General features: G+C 37.8%; 1 protein-coding gene across 12 annotated transcripts in view; it reads left to right on the forward strand.

Annotated features, from left to right (window-relative positions):
* The window catches only part of LOC117323238, a 38,763-nt gene that overhangs the window by 22,163 nt on the left and 6,040 nt on the right, over positions 1–10,560 (forward strand). For 11 of the 12 annotated variants that reach the window (XR_004531689.1, XR_004531687.1, XR_004531691.1 and 8 more), the window contains exon 7: positions 351–2,474. Coding sequence is in view for 1 of the 12 variants with exons in the window: in XM_033878307.1 (XP_033734198.1) it covers positions 351–2,474 (2,124 nt within the window). In the remaining 11 variants the exon portion in view is untranslated. Of the gene's footprint in view, positions 1–350; positions 2,475–7,143; positions 7,595–10,560 lie in introns of all 12 variants that reach the window. The other variant, XR_004531692.1, reaches the window with a different exon arrangement.

Consider the following 10,560-nt stretch of genomic DNA (forward strand, 5'->3'; position numbering starts at 1 on the left):
ATTAAGTAAAAGTTGTGCAAGGTTTAAATGTTCATACTTAAGTAATTGTGTTGTAAATGTCATAAAGGTTTAGAAACCAGCTTAGGGAAAATTAATTTCTAATTCTAAAAAAACGTATAGTTTGGTTGTCTCAAAATATGTGTTGCTCTGAGCATCACTATTTTCTAACATTAAGAAGTTTTGTTTTTATACATAATGTAGTGTGGAAATTGGTTTATTGGAATTTTATCATCCAGGAACTCGAAAACTTATTTTCCAATTTCTCTTATTTTTAACTATATTCTGCCTGACTCATTAAGGTGGGAAAATGTAATATTATCTTTATTATTTCTTGTGTATTGTTGTTACAGAGTGTTGCCGGGTGGCCCTCACACAGCTGGCCATGGAGCCACAGAAGCTGTTGATGTCAATCTCAGCTACAACCAAGAGGACGGTGAACAGGAGGAACGCAAGCTCAAGGAAGGACAGTACATCCTGGAAAACAAGAACCTACATGACATAGACAATCGACTGCGCGAGGAGGTTGGGGATATCGTGCTGGTGCCTCGTAATCAAAATGTTAACCATTTAGAGGCAGAGGAGAAACACCAAATGGAGCAACTGGTTCAGGAGGATAACGTGGCCCCACAGGTTTATTCTGTTGACCCAGATGAGCGAGGAAACACTGGTGATGTTCCACCACAAGATCAGCCCGATGCACCAAAAACATCTGGTCTTGATGTACTTGCAGATCAACTAACTCGCATCCTTAAACAAGATGGGGAAAAAATGGAGGGTCGGCCTGTACCACGGGAACAACCCCACGATCAAGTTGGCCCTGGTATAAGATTTTCTGAGGAGATCCTGCCAGACATGCGGGAACGAGAACAGCACTCCAGTGGTGAGAGACGCCATAGTAAAGGACGTTACCATGAAAACCAGCTATTTAAGGAAATAATAGATCGTAAAGTGCACTCGGCTGCTGTGTCCAACAGAAAAAACAGCCTTGTTGGTGACGAGGAGGCATCGAACAACCCGGAGTATCAGCCAGACCCCCTCGCCAGTCGGGCCATCACCTTCGCTCTCATGCAGACAGAGGAGAAAACCCACACAGCAGCCGATGAAAACATTGATGAGAATGCCACAAGGGCAGCACCATTTACCGTCGCGAGTCAGTGGGGTGCGGTATCGGCATTCGGCTCCGATTCCAACAATAGTGATGCTGATGATGAGAGTGAAGGCGACGATGGTAACGACTTGAAATTAAAACCATCGCATAAATCACGGCGAGGGTTGATGAACACATTAGCTGACGAAGATGATCTTCGTTTGGACAGCATTGTTAGGAATTCGTTAGTGCTACATGACGCAGACCGTGAATCACAGGAAATTCTCCGTAATTCTCTTGTGTTTCTCGACGATGATGCTGATCATGGTCAACAAAGAGAAAAAAGTGACTCAGGATTTCATTTTAGGAATTTATCAGATCGAAAACATTCCAGTAGTAGTTTACAATTTCTCAATGTACAAGGGAATGAGAGGACTACTGATAGCCCGTTAGAGAAATCCCAATCTGTAGACAGTATACATAGTAAATTATCTAGTCCCAGTAGAATGCCTGAAAAACTAGCCAAGGAAATAGGCAATCTGATATCCTCTCCACTCAGTAGTCCTTCAAAACATTTATTTAAAGGAAAAGACAGTCTGAGTGATATTAAAAAATTAGCTTCCCTAAGTCACCTAAAACCGGTGGGTAAGCCACCTGCTCCCCACTATATCTCCGCTCGTAACCACAACACAGATAAAAGTGCTATACCCGACACCAACAAAAAACCTGTGCTATATCCTAGTTCTGTTAAAACATTAAGTGATTCCTCTAAACAGTTGGATAATAAAACTGCCAATAGTGATGATGTGAAGGTAAAAAAGATCAAAGTAGTAGATAAACATGATAAAGGTGGCATACCGGAGAGACGTGACGTTGTAACTCCAGAACGACGTGCCTCAGATGGTGGACGCACCGGGAAGAGTATGAAAATGTCAACCATTCCCGAGGATCAAAACAGCGAAAACAAATCAGGAGGACCTAAGTCAAGTAAAAGTGCAGACCAAATCCATACAACCAAATCTACTGCCAGTGACAACAGTACGCTATGCAAGGATGACAAAGTGCCAAGTCAAACGGATAATAAGATCAGCAGAAAGGACACCAGCTCACAGAAAAAGGATCTCAAAAAGGAATCTAGTGTACACAAAAAAGATTCTAGTTCACAAAAAAAGGAATCTAGTATTCTCAAAAAAGATCCCATCTCAAAACGCCAGCAGAAGCGTAGGTCATCGTCAGCATCACGTGTATCGGACCGCACTGCTATGGAGCTTCGCGAAGCTTTGTCATCAATTACCCCTGACCCTAATGAGAATCCAGAGTCAGACAGCTCCAGGGTACCCAAACCACCGCCAGGACAACCTCCAAAAAATGCTGTCACGTATGCAAGGTAAGAGGTGTAAAGGGCCTGTGATGTCTTCATTGTCTTGCATGGATGTTGTGTTTTATTACATCTACTGTTTTGACAGCTGTTGATGATAAATTTTCCTAAATTTTACTCTGAAATCTTTTGTCAGTTTCTTCGTAGTATGCTTTATGAATCCTGCCACACCTTCTGAGCTCAGCAGAGGTCAAATATGATACTTGTTATGTATTCAATATGAGGACAAATAAACAACTCTGGTTACTGATAACTTACCAGTATACTATATTTTTATTTTTTTTAAAAATGCTGGTATATAAATGACATTTCCCAGGTGACTGTCTTAATTTTAAACCAGATTTAAACAAGGGAAATCATGAGATAGCTAGAGATTTGACAGTGTCAATTAAAATTTGATCGTAATCAGTTCACTGGTGCCTGCTTAGCCTAACTAGATTAAATTGTCCTAAAATTACCCACCCTCCCCACTTACTACTGCAGACAATAGATGTTTCCTTATCCAGTGCACATCTTACTACAAACACTGCACTGCAAATTAAATCAGCAGCTGTAAGCTGGGAGCTTTGAATGCTTAATGCTTTGGCTGTGTGTATTCTTTAATGACTAGATTGTCCTCAGGTGGGATAACACTTGCTATATCCACACAGACGTACACGATTTGGAATGTTGCACAAATCTATATATTATTGATAAGGTCAGAATAGCGTGGCTTGTCCAGGCTAATGTTAGGTCCCAAAGGCTGAAATCTCATATGATGTGAATTTCCATATAAAATATCATTGTTTCAGATAATATTCCCAAGCCCCAGTATCAATTGTGTGTAATATGATGTATCTTGTCCAGTTCACACATTGTTCGAATCAGAAGATAAAAGTTTGGTATCTGTATTTGGATGGGATTGTGCTATCTCATGATCAGTTAGTTAAAAACTAGTAAAATCCCAACTAAGGCACAAACTGAGGTTGGGATACTGAAGAATCCCACAAATGGATTTAAGGCAGGTTTCACAGTAAACTGTCATTACAGATACTCTGAAAACAAATTTCATTTCAAAACTCATTTGGATGAGAAAGGTAAATTATAGATTGTTTTCGTATTGCAATCTTGTATTTAATATTAAACTGTTAATATATGTTTTAAGTATATATATATATATATGTATGTGTCACCTTCAACATTTTTCTCTAATAATATTCTTTATTTGTAGATGTGTAGATATTTTTGTGTATTGTTTCTTTGATTTTGTATATTTTATATTTATGCTTGGTTTCTTTATAAATATTTGTCTTCCGCCATATCTTAACATGCACTTATGAATTTTTCATGTCAGTTTTTGTTTGTGGTCGTCCTGTAGAGTAGATAAAGAAGTGTACCCCCATTTTTTTAATGGTAGGTTCTAAATCAATGGCAAGATGAGTCTATTGTGATGACTAGGGGGATCAGAGTTGTTGCTCATCACATACAAGATCAATAAGGTGTCAAGTAGAATAAGATTACTATACATGTGCATGGCTTCTCTCTCAGAACCAATCTTGTCTCTGTAAAGTCTGGTGATCTTATAATTAGGACTACAATCTGTTTGTTAGGATGTCGGTGAATTCTGCATCTGAGCAAAAATTGTCTCTCCAAAGTCTGGTGATCTGATAATATGGACCTTAATGAGTTAGTTAGGATGACAGTGACTTCAGTCTCACAGCCAAGTCTGTCTCTATAAAGTCTGGTGCTAAATTATTCTGGTAGAATCGGTTTGCTAGAGTCAGAGTGTTTTTTGGTTCTGTAAATGTTAGACTCACAGTGCCTTTAATTACTCTGTAAATGTTAGACTCACAGTGCCTTTTGACTCTGTAAATGTAAGGGTCACAGTGCCTTTTGACTCTGTAAATGTTAGACTCACAGTGCCTTTTGACTGTAAATGTAAGGGTCACAGTGCCTTTAATTACTCTGTAAATGTTAGACTCACAGTGCCTTTTGACTCTGTAAATGTTAGACTCACAGTGCCTTTTGACTGTAAATGTAAGGGTCACAGTGCCTTTAATTACTCTGTAAATGTAAGGGTCACACTGCCTTTTGACTGTAAATGTAAGGGTCACACTGCCTTTTGACTGTAAATGTTAGGGTCACAGTGCCTTTTGACTGTAAATGTTAGGGTCACAGTGCCTTTTGACTCTGTAAATGTTAGGGTCACAGTGCCTTTTGACTGTAAATGTTAGGGTCACAGCGCCTTTTGGTTCTGTAAATGTTAGGGTCACAGTGCCTTTTGACTCTGTATATGTTAGACTCACAGTGCCTTTTGACTCTGTAAATGTTAGGGTCACAGTGCCTTTTGACTCTGTAAATGTAAGGGTCACAGTGCCTTTTGACTCTGTAAATGTTAGACTCACAGTGCCTTTTGACTCTGTAAATGTTAGACTCACAGTGCCTTTTGACTCTGTAAATGTTAGACTCACAGTGCCTTTTGACTCTGTAAATGTTAGACTCACAGTGCCTTTTGACTCTGTAAATGTAAGGGTCACAGTGCCTTTTGACTCTGTAAATGTTAGACTCACAGTGCCTTTTGACCCTGTAAATGTTAGGGTCACAGTGCCTTTTGACTCTGTAAATGTTAGGGTCACAGTACCTTTTGACTCTGTAAATGTTAGACTCACAGTGCCTTTTGACTCTGTAAATGTTAGACTCACAGTGCCTTTTGACCCTGTAAATGTTAGGGTCACAGTGCCTTTTGACTCTATAAATGTTAGGGTCACAGTGCCTTTTGGTTCTGTAAATGTTAGACTCACAGTGCCTTTTGACTCGAAAATGTTAGGGTCACAGTGCCTTTTGACTCGAAAATGTTAGGGTCACAGTGCCTTTTGACTCGAAAATGTTAGGGTCACACTGCCTTTTGACTGTAAATGTTAGGGTCACACTGCCTTTTGACTCTGTAAATGTAAGGGTCACACTGCCTTTTGACTGTAAATGTTAGGGTCACACTGCCTTTTGACTGTAAATGTAAGGGTCACACTGCCTTTTGACTGTAAATGTTAGGGTCACAGTGCCTTTTGACTGTAAATGTTAGGGTCACAGTGCCTTTTGACTCTGTAAATGTTAGGGTCACAGTGCCTTTTGACTGTAAATGTTAGGGTCACAGTGCCTTTTGGTTCTGTAAATGTTAGGGTCACAGTGCCTTTTGACTCTGTAAATGTAAGGGTCACAGTGCCTTTTGACTCTGTAAATGTTAGACTCACAGTTCCTTTTGACCCTGTAAATGTTAGGGTCACAGTGCCTTTTGACTCTGTAAATGTTAGGGTCACAGTGCCTTTTGGTTCTGTAAATGTTAGACTCACAGTGCCTTTTGACTCGAAAATGTTAGGGTCACAGTGCCTTTTGACTCGAAAATGTTAGGGTCACAGTGCCTTTTGACTCGAAAATGTTAGGGTCACAGTGCCTTTTGGTTCTGTAAATGTTAGAGTCACACTGCCTTTTGGTTCTGTAAATGTTAGGGTCACTGTGTCTTTTGGTTCTGTAAATGTAAGGGTCACAGTGCCTTTTGACTCTGTAAATGTTAGGGTCACAGTGCCTTTAATTACTCTTTAAATGTAAGGGTCACAGTGCCTTTTGGTTCTGTAAATGTTAGGGTCACAGTGCCTTTTGGTTCTGTAAATGTTAGAGTCACAGTGCCTTTTGACTCGAAAATGTTAGGGTCACAGTGCCTTTTGACTCTGTAAATGTTAGGGTCATGGTGCCTTTTGACTCTGTAAATGTTAGGGTCACAGTGCCTTTTGACTCTGTAAATGTTAGGGTCACAGTGCCTTTTGACTCTGTAAATGTTAGGGTCACAGTGCCTTTTGACTCTGTAAATGTTAGGGTCACGGTGTCTTTTGGTTCTGTAAATGTTAGGGTCACAGTGCCTTTTGACTCTGTAAATGTTAGGGTCACAGTGGGTCACAGTGCCTTTTGGTTCTGTAAATGTTAGGGTCACAGTGCCTTTTGGTTCTGTAAATGTTAGGGTCACAGTGGGTCACAGTGCCTTTTGGTTCTGTAAATGTAAGGGTCACAGTGCCTTTTGGTTCTGTAAATGTTAGGGTCACAGTGCCTTTTGACTCTGTAAATGTTAGGGTCACAGTGCCTTTTGACCCTGTAAATGTTAGAGTCACAGTGCTTTTTGACTCTGTAAATGTTAGAGTCACTGCCTTTTGGTTCTGTAAATGTTAGGGTCACTGCTGCCTTTTGGTTCTGTAAATGCTAGCTATAGACTTGCAATGCCTTTTGTCAGAATTCTTATAGGGTTATCTCCCCTTGTGTATATGATTATCTCCCTTAGAATATGTTTAGCACCAACATAATGACATGTTTTCTACTTTTGCCAAACAAATTCATAAAAAAGGGTGTTTCTGATATACTGGTCTTTAAAGTCATTATTGAAATGGTTGTATTTGTTGTTTTGGTGTTGAACTTCTCGTATCTACCAGGTATATAAAGATGTTGGGGAAGTTGTAGATTTGAAATGGCAGTTTCTCATTATTTATTGTGAAGTTTTGAGCTTTGGTTTGTCATTTGAGACTAGTTTAAAAGTTGTGTAATGGCTGTGATGGTTGGAGATTGTCGTGTAGAAGGTGTACATATTGAAGCTGTGTATTGTCGTGTAGAGGCAGTTTTAGCTAATTTTATTGTGCATGACATGTGTTTTATTTTGCAGGCGTCGTCGATACAAAATGGCTTCCACAAACACAAGTCCTCGTGAGCCTTCATCCCCACGCGCCCAGTAACCCCGCCCACCTGCCTGTCGCCCGCCTACTGTCCTGTTGTTGTTCTATGTAGCCTCCAATCTGCCATTCATCTTGCCATTAGTTTAGCAGACGGTGACAACAGCACCGCTTGTGTAATCAAAAGGGACAGTGTGTGCGGGGGATGGGAGGGTTGGCGTGACAGATTTAACTGATAGGAGGGTCGGTGTAACAGATTTAACTGATGGGATAGTTTTGGAGGGTAGGAGTTAGATAGGGTTACATAACTATGAAATTTCATTGTATTCATTAGGTACAATTTGCAATGTTAATATGGGAGTATGGAAGGGGGAGATGGGACAGTAGGCAGGGCCAGCTTGAAGTGAGGACTCGGGGGTTGGACACCAGGGACTCCTATATAAGGTATACTTGTTAATGGACTTAACTTTTTAAACTATTCTAATTTGAAATTATTCAATTTTACTTGGTATTTTAAAGTGAACAGTATTGATTCCCATTTGCTTGATTATTTTGTGGCTGTGATATGAAATCAATATGTATGACTTTTTGGAAGTACCCTGATAGCTATGGATGAAAGTAATTGGTTAGCAACACACCTTGCTCCCAATACAGATTCATTTCATTACAATGAGATCACCAACAGACTCCAATCATGCCAAACATTCTAAAAGTTGTAAGATTAGCTTTATTTATTTATTTATTTTTTTTTTTTTTTGAGATATGCTTATTTCATTTCTCTTATTTTTGCTATTCATATATGTTTCAATTTTTGGTGTTTGTCTTATTGGCGGTCTTCTTAAACTCCAAGAGCCTTCAGTAAAACCAACCTAAATCTTATGCTCAGTATAGGCGATGACCACTCTAAGGTTCTGTTTAACATAATCCTTTGGGAATTCTTCAACCTCAAGTTAAATTGTTATAATTGCTACAATAACAGATGATACCATCCAGCATCACAGACATTTATTTCCTAGATGTTATAGTCAATTCATTTGGACGTATATGTAGAGAGAGTTTCTGTTTTTCAAATTTATAAACATTTCATTAGTTTCATTTTCTTATGTTGTGCACTTGTTTGTATTTCTTCCTGTTGTTTTTAATCCCTCCCTTTCACCAAAATGGGGAATATTAATATGGGTTTGTTGGTAAGTCTTTCCGTCTGTACATCTGTCACACTTCATTTCCATACAGTAACTGCAAAAAATGTTAACATATTTTCTTCAAACTTGGTAACAAGGTAAAATGCCCTAAGGGCTCGCCAAGTTTGATTGCCACTTTTGCCAGACTTTATTTGACAGAGTTATTGCCATTTGATTAACTAAAACCATTGTTTTCTGCTGTTTCTGTGAAATAGCTGCAACAAATGTTAATAAATTTTCATCAATTTTAATGATAACAGGTTAAATGCCATAAGGTTCTGCTGTTTCTAAGCGATGTTAAATGCCATAAGGTTCTGCTGTTTCTAAGCAATAACTCCCACAAATATTATCCAGTTATCATCAAACTTAGTAACACTGCTGTTTCTAAGCAATAACTCCCACAAATATTATCCGATTATCATCAAACTTAGTAACAGAGTTATCGTCCCTGATTTATGAAGAACATTTATTATTTGCCAAATAATTCTCCCAAATATTTTCAGAAAGACTTCAAGCTTAGAAACAGGATTCAATGTATTAATTAAGGCTCAGCCAAATTTATGGGTTTGGTAATGGCAGTTGAAAAGAAAAGTCTTGCAGTTTACTTTATCCCATAATACATATTCAATAGTACATCTAACTTGTGTATAAAGCCTTACCTTTTTTTTAAGCAATACATTATGGCTCGACCTAATTGATCATTCCGTCGAGCTACAATGATATATTTACTTCTAACCTCAAAAAAGTTTACCTACAATATGTCAGGAAAGCTGGGATATATTTAAGTTCATTTTCTTGGTTATTTTTTTTTATACACATGTATATATATATTTCCCTCCTATACCCTAAAGATATGTTACCACTCTTTTATCACTTTTAAACTACAGCTACCTGAAGTTATTGTTACTTATTTTTGTCTCTATTCCTTTGTCATCCTGTATGTGCTCTACATGTTTTCTTATTACATTTTGATGTTTTCAACTTCTCAAATACAGGTGGACAAAATTTGATTAAATTGGAGTATAAAGATTGGTAAAAACATTCGCAATGAACCTATAAACATTCAATGATTGGTTTACTTGTGTGCTTAGTGATACTGTAATATTGACTTCTACATTTATACCAGGTAATATTTAATGAATTTTGTTCGTCAAGGTCAAGCTCAACCCATTTCAAAACTTTTAAGCAAAGTAAAGTTCTTGTTAATGAAACAATAGGACATTGGAAGTGTTATCATTGTGAACCCCTGCTCATTTGTATGTGTGTAGAATATAAGTATTGTCTGAAATTTAGTATGTCTGATCTAGTAATGTCTAGTAACTATGTCCTGTTCTATAAATGTTGGTTATGTTCCGACATAGTGATGTCTTAACTATGTCCTGTTCTATAAATGTTTGTTATGTTCCGACATAGTGATGTCTTAACTATGTCCTGTTCTATAAATGTTGGTTATGTTCCGACATAGTAATGTCTTAACTATATCCTGTTCTATAAATGTTAGTTATGTTCTAACCCAGTAATGTCTAGTTACTATATCCTGTTCTATAAATGTTGGTTATGTTCTTACCTAGTAATGTCTAGCTACTATGGCCTGTTCTATAAATGTTGGTTATGCTGATCTCACCTAGTAATGTCTACTGATTGTGTTCTGTTCTGTAAGCATCAGGTATTTTCTGACATAGTGATTGCATTGGCCTTTTTTTCGTCGTCATGCGTCACGTGATGTGCAGCAACTTTTTCTTGTGAACACAATAACTTGAATAAATATTAACCGATTTTCATGAAATTTGGTATGCAGCTTTATATCACTTAGATCTCAGATGAGTTTGAGAATTAGGCCAATTCAACTGTAACTTACAGAGTCATATGGCCCTTTGTAGTCTTATTACAATATGATCTTGTGAACATTACTTGATAACTAAAGTAAATCTTAACTCATTTTCATGAAACTTGGTATACAGCCTTATATCAATAATAAGATCTCCTTACAAACAATTTAACCAATTCAATTGTAACCTACAGTGTAATTGCCGCTTACAGTTGTATTACCGTTGGAACTTGTGAGCATGATAACTTAAATAAATATGAACAATTTTGATGAAATTTGGTATGTAGTTTTATATCATTAGGTCGGACGAGTTCAACAATTGGACTGATTCAGTGTAACTAATTTTGGACCTTTGCAGTTTTATTACCATTGGATCTTGTGGTCATAAAACTTCAATATTT

Source organism: Pecten maximus, chromosome 3 (genome assembly GCF_902652985.1).
Source record: "Pecten maximus chromosome 3, xPecMax1.1, whole genome shotgun sequence".
NCBI lineage: Eukaryota > Metazoa > Mollusca > Bivalvia > Pectinida > Pectinidae > Pecten > Pecten maximus.